General features: G+C 44.7%; 1 protein-coding gene across 1 annotated transcript in view; it reads right to left on the bottom strand.

The window, feature by feature from the left end:
• Positions 1-16,932, bottom strand: part of EPDR1 (ependymin related 1) — a 48,783-nt gene that overhangs the window by 1,175 nt on the left and 30,676 nt on the right. Inside the window, exon 2 of the mRNA XM_088478146.1 lies at positions 9,790-9,998. Coding sequence (XP_088334272.1) covers positions 9,790-9,998 — 209 coding nt within the window. The remainder of the gene's footprint in view (positions 1-9,789; positions 9,999-16,932) is intronic.

The raw sequence follows: 16,932 nt of genomic DNA, 5'->3' as shown, positions 1-16,932 counted from the left end.
TCAGATTCTGTGGAATCCTAACTGCTCCGAACAGCGGGAATTCGAGTCCACCCGCGGCTCGGGTGTTCCCACCTGACTCGGATCCCACTGCGAGGCCGAACATAATCCTCCTGATGTCGGATTCTTGTGAGAGTTCGCATCTACATAAGGTGAGACCGGGACTCGGCGCCATTTCACTGCTCTGCGCACTGCTCTGCTGAAGTGGCTGTGTACAGAGACTCACAAGTGGCTGTGCTGGCAAAGTGACTGATGTATGCTGCGCTATACTCTGCTGATTAAGTGGCTGTGTCCAGAGATTCACAAGTGGCTGTGCTGGCAAAATGACTGTGTAAGGGGGAACACTGGACGCTGATGTATGCTGCGCTGTACTCTGTTGATTAAGTGGCTGTGTCCAGACTTACAAGTGGCTGTGCTGGTAAAGTGACTGTGTATAGGGGGCACACTGCACGCTGATGTATGCTGCGCTATACTCTGCTGATTAAAGTGTCGAGACTCAGAAGTGGCTTTGTGTACAAGAAAAAAAGTTTAAAAAAGTAAAAAAAACTTTCAAGAAAGTTAAAAGTTTAAAAAGTAAAAAAAAAAAAAAAAGTTTTATTTTCTGTGCAGTACCCCTCTGTGTATACAGGCACCGTGACTCCTTGGGCAGTAGCCCACTGTATATACAAGCACTGTGACTCCTTGGGCCTTAGCCTTTTGTGTATACAAGCACCATTACTCCATGGGCCTTAGCCCTGTGTGTATACAAGCACCGTGATTCCTTGGCCCTTAGCCCTCTGTGTATACAAACACTGTGACTCCTTGGGCAGTAGCCCTCTGTGTATACAAACACCGTGACTCCTTGGGCCTTAGCCCTCTGTGTATACAAACACTGTGACTCCTTGGGCCTTAGCCCTCTGTGTATACAAACACCGTGACTCCTTGGGCCTTAGCCCTCTGTGTATACAAACACCGTGACTCCTTGGGCCTTAGGGCCTGATTCAGACCTGCTCGCTAAGATGCATACTCTCGCTGCTATCGATGGTATGCAGTGTGTATGCATCGCAGTGTACGAAGGTTTGCAATGCATTCGCTCGCTGCACATAGACAGCCCAGCAGAGTGAGTGACAGGGGAGGCCGTTTGTAGGTGGTAACAGGGGCTGGCCATTAAAAATGGGGGAGTGGAGGTGCAAACGCAGGCGTGCCTGAGCATTTCAACGTCGTTTTAGAGGTGTGCATAATTATAAGACAGCATCATAGTACACGTCACCTGGCTTGTTTTTACACTGAAGTGCTCGCAGTGCTTGCGGCAGGGTATGGTCAACCTCAAGCGCTGCGATAGCATCCAATGTACCGATGGTTGCATACACTTCCTAGACATGACCTGCACAAGTGGGCATCTTAAAACAGGCTGGTGGGTGTCTGCATACACTATATGATCACTCTCTAAGAAATACTGGGCATGCTAAATGTATTGCAGTACGGCAGCACTGCCTACGCAATTTGCATACACATCGTGTGAGCGATCGCATACAGCGAGCGGCTCTGAATCAGGCCCTTAGCCCTCTATGTATACAAGCACCATGACTCCTTGGGCAGTAGCTCTTTGTGTATAAATTAAAAGCACTGTGACTCCTTTGGCAGTAGCCCTCTGTGTATAAAAGCACTGTGACTCCTTGGGCAGTAGCCCTCTGTGTATACAAGCACCATGATTCCTTGGGCAGTAGCCCTCTGTGTATAAAAGCACCGTGACTCCTTGGGCCTTAGCCCTCTGTGTGTTCATAACACACAAGTACTGTGTCTCCGCAGTGAGTGGCAATGTTTCATAGATGTGCTTTAAACTGCGGTGTCTGTGCCACTGCTCTGTTGCTTAGTAACCAGCCAGCTCACTGCAGCCTTTGGCCAATAATGGTGAAAACAATATTGTGAGCTGTGAGGTAGTTTAAATTGACTGTAAATGACTGGAAATTTATGTTATTGAGGTTAATAATACTCTAGGACAGTGGTTCCAAAACTTTTTAGAATCACGGCCCCCTAGAGTATCAGCATTTTTTCCACGGCACCCCTGGGGCAAAAGTTTCTTACTGAGAAATTCAGCAAAACTTAAATTAAGTAAATTGTGCTTATACAGTAGATCACCCTTAGGTTCAGTCACGTTTTGGTTGGCAGGGCTCCACTTTTTTTTGTCCACATATTTTTTGATTGGCAGCAGCCAGCACTGGTTTTGCCTATCACACTGACTAAAAATAATTTTATTTGTACTGGACCACCAACCCAAGGCACCCCTGAAAGTGCCCTGAGGCACCCCAGGGTGCAACGGCACCCAGTTTGGGAACCACTGCTCTAGGAACAAAAAAAGCCCAAATTATGTGATTTTAGCTTTTTTTGGCAATTTTTAAAAAAAATCCAAATCCAAGACCAGTCACGGCAGTTTTAGAAAATCCAAATCCGGACAACGAATCAGAGCCAAATCCAAATCTATACCTCCCAACTTTTATGGTCAATGAAGAGGGACACTTCGCACACCGAAGGCGCACACGGTCAAAAAGGGTGCGGGGCCTCTTGAAAATAGGGCGGAGCCTCACGGAAACCCCCGTTTATGGCACTATAGGGGGCATTCCCAGCACTCTCCGAGATGCTGGGCAGCCCCCAGGCTCTCCCTACACTGGTGAACAGATGTCATGTGTATTTGTTTTTTTCCTCCTCTCCTGAGGAACACCATAATCATGTCAAAGAAGTCTTGTCTCATCTGAGAAAGAACCAACTGAATTGTAAATTGGAGAAATGTGTGTTCGGTGTACCAAGTATCCCATTTCTTTAAATATATCATTTCAGGATCAAGTTTAGAAATGGACCCCAAGAATGTCCAAGCAATATTGGATTGGTCCCGTCCCACGTCTTTGAAAGCCATCCAGAGACTTCTTGGTTTCTCCAATTATTATCAGCGTTTTATTTAGGGATTCTCCTCCTTGATGGCTCCCATCACAGGCCTAACTCGTAAAGGTGCCAACCCTGCTCTATGACATCCTGAGGCGGAGACAGCCTTTCAACTCTCAAGCAGGCCTTTATAACAGCTCCAGTTTTGAGACAACCGGATATCAACAGGCCTTTTTTACTGGAAGTGGATGCATCGTCTGAGGCAGTGGGAGCTGTCTTGTCCCAGTGCTTCGTGGATAACTGGATTCACCCATGTGGTGTCTTCTCAAAGAAATTCTCCCCTGCCAAAAGAAATTATGCCATAGGCGAACAGGAGTTATTAGCTGTGAAACTGGCCTTAGACGAATGGCGGTACCTCCTAGATGGTGCTAAGTTCCCTTTCACCATTTTTACAGACCACAGGAATCTTCTTTTCCTAAAAAATATTCAATGTGGAAGTCCTTGTCTGGCCCGATGGGCAATATTTTTTGCCTGTTTTTGTTTTACCCTGCCATATTGCTCTGGGGCTCTCAATCTGAAGGCCGATGCCTTGTCACGGTCACTGTCCACTGATCGTATTCCGCAGAAACACTGCGGAATACTCCTGTGCTGGAGCATAAGGTTTTCGCCAATATACAACTGCAACCACCTGTTGGAAAGAACTTTGTGGCCCCAGAGTTGAGGAAACAGTTGCTGACATGGGCCCACTCTTCTCGTTTTGCCGGTCATTCAGGCATTCATAAGACCTTGGAGTTCCTGAAGAGATCCTACTGGCCATCGATGAAAACCGAGGTAACCGAGTTTATCTCGTCTTGTACCCAGTGTGCCCAGCATAAATCTCCTCGACAGTCTCCAGCCGGAGAATTGGTGCCTCTTCCTGTACAACAAGTTCTACAAGTGCCCACTTGTGGAACAGGCTACGGGTCTCTGGGCTGCTGCTTCCCACGACTGTGGTTCCCTGCTGAAGATACACGGCTGCCGGTAATAACACTGCTGGCTTTTGCACCTGCCATGCAGCACCGTGATTGACATAAGGGATACCATTGGGGTTGAAATCTGATGGAGACAAAGCACTCACCACACATGCATGTTGTCTAATATTGCCCCGGACACCCACGCTGAAACTCCACACATTCATTATTACCAGTGATTCAATTGGATTCATCTACAGTTTTCTTTATCTTTTTTTCTGTCCCTAAGTGGAATTGCTATATATTAGCAGAACAGGAGACTATAGGCCTGATTCAAAGCCGCTCGCTCTGACAAAGCGCTCGCTCTGAATCAGGGCCAGGCTTTTTTTTTGGGAACGGCCTCCAGGCTGCTCGCATAGCTGTGGGTGACCACCCACAGCTATAGCGAACGGCCATGATGATGGTCGGGATGGTCAAGACCATCGCAACCATCGAGCTTGCGACGAGACCCTTGTGGTAGGGTCTCGCCCATCGCAAGCCCCAGAGAGTTCTCGGCTCTAACAGAGCCGGAAGCTCTCCACTGACATCACTTGTGATGTCAGTGGGGCCGCCCCCAAATGGCAGGCATTCTCATGGGAATGCCTCCGGTTGGGCAGCCACTGCTCCAGCCCGCCCACCAAAGTAGGCGAACTGTCACTCAACATCGACAGCTCGCCCCCTTTGGTGCGAGACCCGGAGCGACGGAGTGCCCGTTGCTAGCCGGGTCTCACGCATGCGCATGACGGAGCCGGCTCCGTCGTGCGCATGCGCTGTGGGCCACCATCGACCCGGTTGCGAGCGCTCAGTGCTTGCGACCGGGTCTGAATTAGGCCCTATATACATATTGATTAGTCTCCTGGGAACTTTCTACAAACATTGGGTTGTTTCAAAAGGATACAGTTTTTTTTCTCCATAATGAAGCTACAACTGTCACATTTTAAGAGTACAACATATAATTTTTTTTTATCTTTTTTGTTTCCATGTTGCTAAGCAGCATCCATTAGTGCTCGATAGGAGTTAGCGATTTTGGCTATGTCATATTTTTACTTTGTGTGGTGCATATTGTTTTAATTGTCTATTTATTAGTTTTTTATTTTTCACATTATTATTTATCATTCTCGTATTTTTTATTTTTCATCATGTTTATGTCTCCTGATTTTAGCTATGATCTGTTTATTACATGTGTCATGAATATGTGTTATTAAACATACTACATCATTTCATTAGCGCCCATACGCTCTTCTCTTCTTGTTACTTATCTTATTTGGGGATTATCCAGTTTTTCCCATTTATGTAGGGCTGGCTGTCAAATAGGTGTAGTGTGTATTTCAGCTAGCCCCTGTTATTCCTATAGGTATTAGCACCTTGGATTTTTTCATATTACTGTCTTCCTGTACCATCTTGTCCGTGGACACATCTGTCCATGGATTTTGTGACAGACCTGCCAAATTCTAATGGATATACCACCATCTGGGTTGTAGTGGATCGTTTCTCAAAGATGGTCCATTACATTCCACTAGAGAAGTTACCCTCAGCACCTGATTTGGCTCACCTATTTGTTCACCATATATTTCGCCTTCATGGACTTCCTTCAGAAATCGTCTCAGACCGGGGTGTTCAATTCATGGCAAAATTCTGGAGAGCCCTCTGCTCTATTCTGCAAGTGAAACTTAACTTTTCCACAGCCTATCACCCTCAAAGTAATGGGTCCACCGAGAGGGTGAACCAGGACCTTCATGAGAATCTTTATGTCCTCATCCCAGGACAACTGGTCTGAGTCACTTCCCTGGGCTGAATTTGCGCACAACGCATCATATCACTCTTCTACTAACCAATCTCCTTTCTACATCATGTATGGTCTTCATCCTAGGGTCCCTGAGTTCTGAAGTTTACCCGCCTTTGATGTACCAGCTGTGGATACCACTGTACGGAATTTTGCTTCATTTTGGCTCAACTGCGGGCTGCTCTTGTTAAAACCTCCCTACGGTACAAGGATCAGGCTGATAGGAAGCAAAGAAAAGTTCCTCAGATGCGGGTCGGGGATCAAGTATAGCTTTGGCTTTCTACCCGCAATCTTTGCATCAGAGTACCGTCTATGGGGTTCGCTCACCGGTTTATTAGACCAGACTGCATTACAGAGATAATCAATCCAGTCTCCTATCGTCTTTAACTCCCGTCTTAATAAAAAATTCCTAATTAATTTCATACATCTCTGCTCAAGTCATTAGTTCTCAATAAATTCCTCAGTGTTCTCCCTGTCCCCCCCAGGATCCAAACTGAAAAGTGGCTGGAAGTTAAGGTGTCTCAGATTCTGGATTCTCGTATTCGTCATGGTCATTTGCAATACCTTCTTGATTGGAGAGGCTATGGTCCGGAAGAGCGTTGTTGGACCAGAGGTGAGGACGTCCACGCTCCCAAAACTCATCAGCAAATTCCATTTGGCTCATCCTGAAAAGCCTAGAAGGTGTCCTGAGGCCACCAGTAAGGAGGGGGTAATGTCATAACTTGGGTTTAGCGGCGTGGAGGTTTGCGGTCCTTACTGGTGAGGGCACTGTGGCGTGGTCCTCCTGGCAGGGGAGCTGGCGTATTGAGACTTGCATTGTGTGCGCGCAGAGGTCTGCCAGCGTTGGGCCATCCTGACAAGGGTAAGTCTAGCGGCATCTCCGCATCACGGTTGTCTGGGTGCCACCATGTTGTCTTTGGTCATGTGACATAGCAGGCAATCGTCTGTGGGTCACCTGCTCTCTCTGGCCTATCACATCCTGTTACTGGGTACTTAAGGGTGTTCCGGTGTCTACTCCTGTTACCACCCAGGGTCCACAACAAACACAGACTCTAACAAATAGTCTGTATTGAAAGTTTGTTTTGCAATTGTGAGGACGCCACTTCCTCGACTATTTAATTAGCTTGTTGAAAAAATTGCTCAAACAATCCGTCCTCCTGTACAATTTGACCCAGCATGTCCTACGAAATACATATGATTGACTGGCAGTCAGGATGCCGGCAGTCAGAAGACTGACAGCACAATCCCGATGTTCAGGATCCCGACAGGGGCCGGTAAGCAGCCTAACCCTCCCCCGCTCCCCCACTAACCCTCCCCGGGTGGTGCCTAACCCTAACCTCCCCCTCACACTTACCATCAGGATGCCGGCGGTCGAGATGCTGAAGTCGGAATCTTGATCTCTTTGGGATGGCGGCGTCAGCATTCTGACGGGCGTCAGGATTCCGGCATCGGTATATTGACGTCCGGCATCCGGACTGCATCCCTGTCCTACAAAAGGGAATTTTTTGAAAGCCTGCACACACAGGCTCTGCCTGCCATCTTAGCCTGCATCTTAAGCATGTCATCTGAAGCCATACTTGCCAACTCTCCCCAATTCAAGACTCCCTGAAATAGCAATCTCCCTGACTCCCTGAAGAGTCTCTGCATTGGTTATAAGGCACAATGATCCTTATGGCTACATGCATTTTCTGAAAAGTAGTGTATGTTCATCAATAATTAGATCTTACTTAGTTGTGGGACTCATTTATATTTGGATATAAGTCAATTTTATGGCACGCCTCTCAGATGTAGCAGTACATGCCCACTTTAACGTGCGTTTGTAGGTGTTGCTTTCACAATCTCCCTGAAATCCTTTTTCAAAAGTAGAGAAGTATATCTGAAGCATGGAGTTAGAACCAGAGTTTAAACTGAATTTGGACTTTAGACCGCTTACTAACCCCAAACTAAACAATTTCTCAAACACTGCAGCTCAGGAATGCTACTACACCATCTTCCATCCAACTCCCCTGAGACTTGGTTCTGGGGCAGTCTCATGCAGCCCAATTGCAATCAACAAATTGCTGGATGCGACAAGACCACACACTCGAGCGAGGGAAACTATAGGCGCAGACTGAGTCATGTGGCTTGTTGCAGTTTACTCCATTATTTCTGATTAATTTTAACAAGGTTTTTAACTTTTAATGCTGTCACCATTCTTTTAATATGCCCTTTTATACCTTTTGTATTCAGCCTCTCATTCATATTTTTTTTTCTTCTCTCTGCTTAGACATTATACTTCCGTTACTTGCACACCCTGCCAGATGTAACTTACGCAGTGCGTCCCAGAAGGCTGCCTCGGATGTTTTTTTTCTTGGGCAGGATGAACAAACACGTGGATCTATTTATTCAGTGCAATTCATATTACATACATTTCAGTCACCCATATATGTCATGCCCGATCTGCATCAGTGTTTGCTGTATTTGCTATTTCCTGTTTTCTACGATGTAATTCTGCCCCACAGTATGCTATGCCAGTTTGCTATACCTCTACTGGAGTGCATCCTCCATGGGCAGGATGTACTTCACGTGGATCCATAGAGGGTATATTATACTGCCGCACACGTCAGTTTTCCCATATATGCCTTGGGTCCTTGTCAGTGGCGGCTCCAGGGGTGGGAATGCAGAGCAGTCCAAAATTCAAATAGGGGATCCACACCAGCTGCCATTTCAAACGCTGCCAAACATAGATGGCTGGGACTCACTGGCAGTTGGTGTGGCTCCCCTATTTGAATTTTGGACTTTTGTTTTTTACTGTATCTCCCACTTATATTCATATCCAAACATTATATATGTGTCTGTATTTTATACAAGACTTGGGCTATATGCATGCCTATACTTTGCAAAGGATGTCCACGTTAATGTGCTGAGACATATTTATCGTGTATTGTTTATTATCGTGCAAAATATTTGGTATTATGCTGGATTTATTTGTCCATGTATTGCAGATCTGTTTGCAGTGATTTTTGTTTCTATAAATAAAAATATTATTTAGAATAAAATAAATTTATTATGTGTCTATGTTCACCTATGTATACAGTTAAAATTACTAATACAGATAATTAAAATAATATTTACAGATGCATCTTTTATGTATAGGGAACAAAAGAGTAATGGAAAGCTACAACAGGTACCTGTCCACAATGCTATTTATTATTTCTATAACTCATGACATATTCCCACACATTTAGCACTGGTCAATACATCAGACATTTCGCAGCTGTTTTCCTCAGTGCACATCAACCAGAGGGGACAGGCTCTCTCTGCAGACAAACTAAAAAAAAATCCTACAGAATAAAAGAAGGCTTTGCGCAATATGAATTGGATTACCATCTCAGAGAATCTATTCATAGCAATGTAAGGCTTGAACACTGCCTAAGGGAACCATACTGTCTACCCTTCAATATACTGTACAAGTTTCCACTGCATTCACCACTAGTGCTTAGGTATGCCCTTGGGATAGCAGGCCCTGGAAGTAAAGGAACAGGCAGTGTTGATCCTAGCAACGGGAAAATCACTCCAGGTAACTAAGGAAGCTTCATTTCCCAAGGTCAAAGCCATTCCATCTAAACTTTCAGCCATCCTCTCTTTAAAATTAATATCTTTCTCAGTATCCACAAGCAACGTTTGTTCCTATAGTTTAGGAACACATCTAACAGTACAATTCTGCTTCTATGAAAACATCTCTAAAATATTTCTGAATTGTATATTATATGTGTAGTGTGTTTAGTATTAAAAATGTTTGCACTATATAATATTTAATAATTATGATGTAATTGTCCTCATTATTAAAACTTTATACTTCAAAGTCAAGAAGTACCTGTTGGTTTTGTATATACTAAACACAAGGGTGTTATGACTCTAATTGAATATAATAATGCACCCTCTTACAGACTCCTTGTTTTTTATAAAAGCTTACTACTTGCTACAAAATTAATCAAGGAGATTAATGAAGTTTAGAACCAATCAGATGTTAATGAACAACCGACCCCAAGTTATGACGTTCTACCCAAAACTAAAAATGAGTTTTTGATGGAATTAGCCTTTAATGTCCCTAGCTAGTATAAATGCTGTATCCTTACACTGTATTCCACAACTAGGATAATAATTGTCCCTACACAAACTCACATTTTCTGGCTGGCTTTCTGTCAGACCATTCTTGAACAATGATTTGGTCCCCAGGTCCTCCAATGTAATATTGATCTTCATAAGTTGAATTTTCAGGTATGTCATATGGGTCCCAAGGTTCAGTCAAAGTATTCTTAACACAGATTTTAGTAACCTGCTCAATCTGAAACATCACAGACTCTTTATAAAGAAAGATATATTCAAAAAACCTGGGAAACAAAGGGAAAATATAAAAGGACATTAATATTTTACTTTATGTTTTGTACAGTAAATTAAAATATCCAGATGCTGAAAAATAAATTTCGGGACACAAAACCATTTTAGCCACATACTCTTTTAAATACGTACAAACCATGGAGTGCACAGTATAGTCAGCATTTTTATTAGTTTAATATAAATATAAAAAGATTTAAAATGAATACAGTGCATAATGCCCAGTGACAAACCAGGAAAAATAATGTGTGTAACGCACTGTGTAGATCCTGGTGCATAGTACAGTGAAAAAATAGCTGGGAGAAGTCCCGGCGGGTTGCAGGTGAAAATATAAAACAGCACCCGCAGTCAATGTAAAGCCCGGCGTGCTTTATTCTAACTGCGTGTGCTGTTTTTTACCTGTGATCCGCCGAGAAGCAGCAACTTACAAAAGCCGCTACTTCATAAATAAAGCCCTGGGGCAAACGCAGGATTTTTACTTGGGGATTTCCACAACATATATATATATATACACACACACATACATAAGTCACACATACTTTACACACACACATATATACACACACATGTCACACATACATTACACACACATTTACCTTGCACCATGTCATTAGGCTCCTCCCCTAGCGGCAAAATGCAGCGATTCGCAGGTCAATCAGGTGGGCGGGCCCAAATGACTAAATTTTAATGGAATCAAGTCATATTGGCTCCGCCTCCGCTCGATTAACCCGCGAATCGCTGCATTTTGCCGCGAGGTGGACGGGTCTTACAAACATGGTGCCTGCTCTCGAGCTTGTTGGGGGGGGTTTCTGGGTACTCAGAAACCCCCTCTGTGTGCGCTACTGCTAGGGCCGAATGACGTTATGTCAGGAGGAACCAACCCCACAGTGGTTATTTCCCTGTAATATGATCAACCTACCAGTTTGTTTTTGGGAAACCTAATGCTGTTTGTCCACCCAAACTTGCTGTTTCAAGCAACGGATAGACATCGGAAGACCCTATCAAAACTTTCAAAAGAATTTAATTAAAAAAACATTACAATGATTTCTGCATGCGTTAAAAAAAATGTTTGGATGTGCGCAATAACGACCCACGACCGTTCTCTATGTTAAACAGCTAAATTCAGCTGTATTTTAACATCGGATGGCGATCGTTTCTACACCATTCGATGGTGGCTGTCATCAGAAAGTCATCATTGAATGCTGAAAACACTAACACCACAAAAAAAACATAGATGGTATTAAACCATCCAACATCGATGTCCATCCCTACTTCTAGCCCAGGCCATAAGCGCTGGGAACACTGGGCCTGATTCAAAGATTTATGTAAATCTGATATTTACGTAAATCTCTGATGTTTAATGATCTGCTCATGTGCAGATATATTGTGCAAGAGATCGCACAGTGTGTACCCAGCTTTACAGGATTTACAAGTATACTGATATCTATGAGCAATAATAAATATATCTGTACCACATCATACCACTGATCTGTTCGAGAGGCAGTTCATAAAATTGATTTACATCCATTGTAGATGAGCCCCAAAGCAGTAACAAAGTTCTGCACAAATAAACTATATAATAATGCAAGATATTTTACGATAGGCATTAACAATATGATGCACTCTACTATTTTCTAGCATCCTAAATGATCCCCTCTTACTCTCTTCACTTCCATCAAGTTCATGTAATTCATCACCACACATCCCTGGGTACACAGCCATTGTTGCACACATTCTCCTTAAGCTTCTCCCCAGTTTTTCCTCCATGATAGGCAGAGAATGATGACATCATCACTTTGCACACACCCAGACCAACCTCAGGGAGATCAACACTATTTCAGGGAGTCTCCCTGACATTCAGCGAGTCTCCCTGACATTCAGGGAGAGTCTGCAAGTATGCTGTACCAATTTACAGGGGTTGATTGACTGTGAAAAAAAATTGATTTCAGTCAATTAGTATTATGGTATGTAGTGTATGTGGCACCTAATTGGATTCACTGAGGTTCTTATCCAAATAGATGTCCATATTCCCTACATATGTCACATATTAACCTACTATCAGATGTAACAGACCCAACCCATGGTTTGGAAAAATTACTTTACATTAAACAATCTGGGCAAAGGTTTACAGAACCAAAAATATTTACAGAAAAATAGATCATTGTAAAGGCATCCAACAAAAACATGTTTGTTTAAAATACAAATGAATATACAACAATTCAAATAATAAAATGTCATGTTAAAATGGACATACACTGATTTATGGGTTAATTTGTAATTAGCATAACAACTTTACTGAAATTAAACCTAAATATAGTCTTTCTTGACAATTATTAAACTAGTGCTAAAGCTTACTGAACTGCTATGTTATGTCAAATAATACCAACATCAGTTTGGGACAGTGGGCCTGATTCAGAGATTTAAGTTAATGCAATCGCCACTGCATTCTCTCACGTATCGCAGTATTGCTAAAATATGCTAATGCCTTCCAAAACACAGCCAAGCATAGGGATGCACACTGCATCGGGATTTTGATGCCTGTCATTAGTACCTAGTCAGGATTTGACAGTCGGGAAGCCGACTGTCGGCTTCCTGACTGCATCCATGATTACCAACACACCAATAATTGATAAGACAATTCAGCACAATCCTCCAACTGATCAGTCTATTAGAACAAACATTTGGTGGCCAATGCTGCGAGGTTAGGGTAGTAGTGGCAGGGTACACACTGGGCAATATAATGGCCATTCATTTAAACGATCGATATATATCGAGAGCAGATTTGGCGGGTGTGTACCCCAGATATACATGTCTGTGAACGACGTTGTTCACAGACATCAGTGGCGGTTCGTGGGGTGGGCAAGCAGGGCTATTGCCCAGGGCGCTGTGGCCAGAGGGCGCGACCACAGTCACAATGCCAGTGCCCGTAGAACCATCACCGATAATGTCCTTGTTCCACATTGACTGCCCAACCACCGCAGCCATTACGATTTAAGACCTAGGGGCCGCCATTTGCCGGAGGCTGCACACTGCCTATACATACAGGACCAACTCTGGGCGACCCCTGCAATTAGGGTGGGGGCAGGGCTGCCTGATGACTCCTCGGATCTCTCAGCCAGTGGTCCGAGGAGTCATCATAAAGCAGCCCCGCCCCCACTCTAGTGCTCAGCCTCTCTAGGTCCTGCCCAACTGTAGCTGTGAGGGGATGAAAAGCATGGAAGTTGAGTGCAGTGAGGGGAGCCATGGCTGCCGGAGGAGGTGGGATTAGGTCATTATGCTGTGGTATTAGGAGGACCGAAATGTGAACACAAGGAGGAAAGGGAGCCATGTGTGGATATGGATAGGGGAAGGGGAGCCATGTGTGGGATATGGATGGGGAAGGGGAGTGCAGTGTGGAATGTGGATGGGGAAGAGGAGTGCAGTGTGGCACTTCAACATTTCCTAGTATATACAGAATTCTGGGGAAGCGGCAATCCACATGTGTATGCACCACGGCCACTGACCGTCTACCGGCCACTGGCCGCTGCAATGTATAATAGTAGCGGTGCATCCGGCTCCCTTCTCTGCCGGACACACTGCTGCTAATATACATTCGAGCGGGCAGCACTGCAGCTTCCTGCCCTGTGCGCTCTGCCCCGTCCCTGTCTTCTGCATTGTCTCTGCCATAGCATAATTTGTACAAGGGGCTCTACTGTGACGTATCATGTTTAAGTGGTTCTACTGTGGTGTAACATATATAAAGAGTACTACTGTGTGGTATAATATGAATTAGAAGTACTACTGTGTGGTGTAATGTGTATAAGGAGTACTACTGTGTGGTATAAAGTGTATAAGGAGTACTATTGTGTGGTGTAATGTGTATAAAGAGTATTACTTTGTGGTGTAATATGTATAAGGAGTACTACTGTGTGGTATAATGTGTATAAGGAGTACTACTGTGTGGTATAAGGAGTACTACTGTGTGGTATAATGCGTATAAGGGGGATGTGGTTACTTTACTGCCACCCATAATACCGGCTGTCGGAATCCCGACGGCATAAGGCCGACCCTGGACTAAAAAAAAATAAGCGTCAAAATTTAGATGCCCAGCATTTTGACACCTATCTTTAGCCCCTTGCCGAAATCACGCCGACCAGCATTCATTCTGAACGATATAAGTCGAGGACTGTTAGGTTGTAGCCGCGGGGGAGGGGGGACGGTTAGGTTTAGCCACCCCCTGGAGGACTTAGGGTTAGGCACCCCCCGGAGATGGTTAGGGTTAGGGAAAGGGGGAGTTAGGCACCCCAGGGAGGAGGGTAGGGTTAGGTTTAGGGTGCAGCAAGGTGGGGTTAGAGGTAGGCTCTACTGGGGGGGAGAGTTAGGCACCCCCAGAAAGGTTAGGGTTAGGGGGCAGAGATAGGGTACTTACGTTCCTCTGTTGGGATGTCCTCCTGTCAGGCTTCCGGCGTCATACAGATTCCGTATAAGGAGTACTACTGTGTGGTATAATGTGTTTAAGGAGTACTACTGTGTGGTATAATGTGTATAAGGAGTACTACTGTGTGGTATAATATGTATAAGAAGCACTGCCGTGTGGCATAATGTGTATAAGGAGTGCTACTGTGTGCTGTAATGTGTATAAGAAGTACTATTGTATGGAGTAATGTGTATAAGGAGTATTACTGTGTGGTGTAATGTGTATAAGGAGTACTACTGTGTGGTATAATGTGTATAAGGAGTACTACTGTGTGGAGTAATGTGTATAAGGAGTATTACTGTGTGGTATAATGTCATACCTCCCAACTTTTCATAATGGGAAGGAGGGACAGGGCGCGATAAAGGTGTGTGGCTTCAAAGAAAGGGGCGGAGCCAACCGAAAATGGGGCGGAGCCTCGCGGCTTCCCCCCGTTTTCGTCACTATAGGGGGCGTGCCCAGCACTCTCAGAGATGCTGGACAGCCCCCCCCCAGACTCTCCCTACGCTAGTGACCAGATGGCGTGCGATGCGCATGGCATCTGTTCACCTTCTGCACACCCGCTGCTCTGCTAGGCAGAGCAGCGGGTGTTCTCTCCTCAACTTCCCCCCCACCGCGGGACACTGCGGCCCACGGGCAGAAAAAAGGGACTATCCCGCTGGAAGCGGGACAGTTGGGAGGTATGTAATGTGTATAAGGAGTACTACTGTGTGGTTTAATGTGTATAAGGAGTACTACTGTGTGGAGTAATGTGTATAAGGAGTATTACTGTGTTGTGTAATGTGTATAAGGAGTACTACTGTGTGGAGTAATGTGTATAAGGAGTATTACTGTGTGGTATAATGTATATAAGGAGTACTACTGTGTGGTATAATGTGAATTACAGACACTACTGTTTGGTGTAATCTGAATAACGGACACTACTGTGTGGTGTACTGTGAATTGGTACTATTCTGTGGCCACGCCCCTTTCACATTAAGCCACGGCCCTAAATTTTTGATGCACGCCTTCAGGTGCGCACTGTCCCTCTTCCAGATATGGAGACACCAAAGGAAATTTTTGCCCTGAGCTCCACAAGGCCTAGAACTGGCCCTAACAGACATATACTGTAGCATCTGCTCTGCAGCACAGTATATCTGCAGATATATAGGCGCATCTAGCTGTGTGTACGGGCCGTACAAATGCTGCAGGGCCCGCCAGTGATTGATATCTCAGCTGGGCGGTCAAATTCATATGCCAAAAAATGTGTTTATTTTTTCTTGCACCTTAACATAAGCAATGTTTTACCTGCAGATGTGTCCTCATACACCTAGCCTCAATATACCATGAGGAGCGAGTGAGTTGCACTGAGCAATGTAACGTCTTTTTCGCTGAAATGTGTGTCTTAGTCACAGCGAAGTGACAAAACCGCTTCACGAGATTGCACTGATTAATTTGATATGCGACACTGGTATATCTGTGTGCAACTGAATCTTAATCTGTACGGAACTTGCTGTGTAAAAAAGCTGCAGCATCGTAGCACTTGACAGAGCCATATTTAGACATCTTGGTGCCCTGGGCCAGAAAGAGCATTGGCGCCCCCTCCCTAGTCTACAAATAGGGACATAAGACGTGGATCCGTTAAAGGGGCTTAGCCTCATGGGGAAGGGCCATGACAAATCTGTTTTGTTCCGTACGATGATAAAGGGCATGCTTGGAAACAAACTTAGGGCCCCATTTAACAACAAATCTAAATACCAGCTGCATATTTCGTAGTGCACACACTGCATACCCTTCACCCATTTATTCAGTACTTACCTCCACGGAGTCCTGTGTCAGCGGTAGCAGCGCTGTACAAATCGCCTGGAAAATTGCCATTTTGCGCTTGCGCAGTAGGGAAATAGCCACTAAAATGGCTGCCGCGCCATTTCCCCAGTGACCTGCGCACAGACTAGTGCCCAGAGTCTACTGCTATGCTCAGTGCGCTTCCAGCCACCAGGTAGAGAGGAGGGGGCCCTGGATGGAGACTGCACACGAGCCCCTTCCTCTCTTAATACGCCCCAGTTTATGCTATTCTCAGATGGCGGAAACTGCTTTTAGCTTATGGAGACATTAACTCCCGCAGCCTCCATCCGGCTCCTGAATCTGACAGTGTGCGCAAGCGCAGTGTTAGATTTGCAGGAGGAGTCTCTCACAAATGTGAAAGACTACTCCAATATCCCAGGGAGGTAACTCGCAGGGACAGCGGTTAGTGCTACTTCTGTACCTGCAAGTTACATTTAGTACATAGCGGGGATAATCATGTAAAAAATTATTATCCCTACTGCAATGAACAATGAAAAACATTGTGCCATTGGGAAATTATAACTAAGGAAACAGTTTTAAATATCTCTTCTTTCTATTGGCATTATAAAAAGCACCACTGTTGTGCAATTGAACATGCACTTTCAATTATAATAATGGCTATTTAGTGTCATCCATCAGTATCAAGTATCAGA

Source organism: Taudactylus pleione, unplaced genomic scaffold, assembly GCF_031769625.1.
Source record: "Taudactylus pleione unplaced genomic scaffold, aTauple2 ptg000208l, whole genome shotgun sequence".
NCBI classification, from domain to species: Eukaryota; Metazoa; Chordata; class Amphibia; order Anura; family Myobatrachidae; genus Taudactylus; species Taudactylus pleione.
The sequence above is the reverse complement of the archived record's forward strand: the minus strand, read 5'-3'. Positions and strand labels throughout refer to the sequence as shown.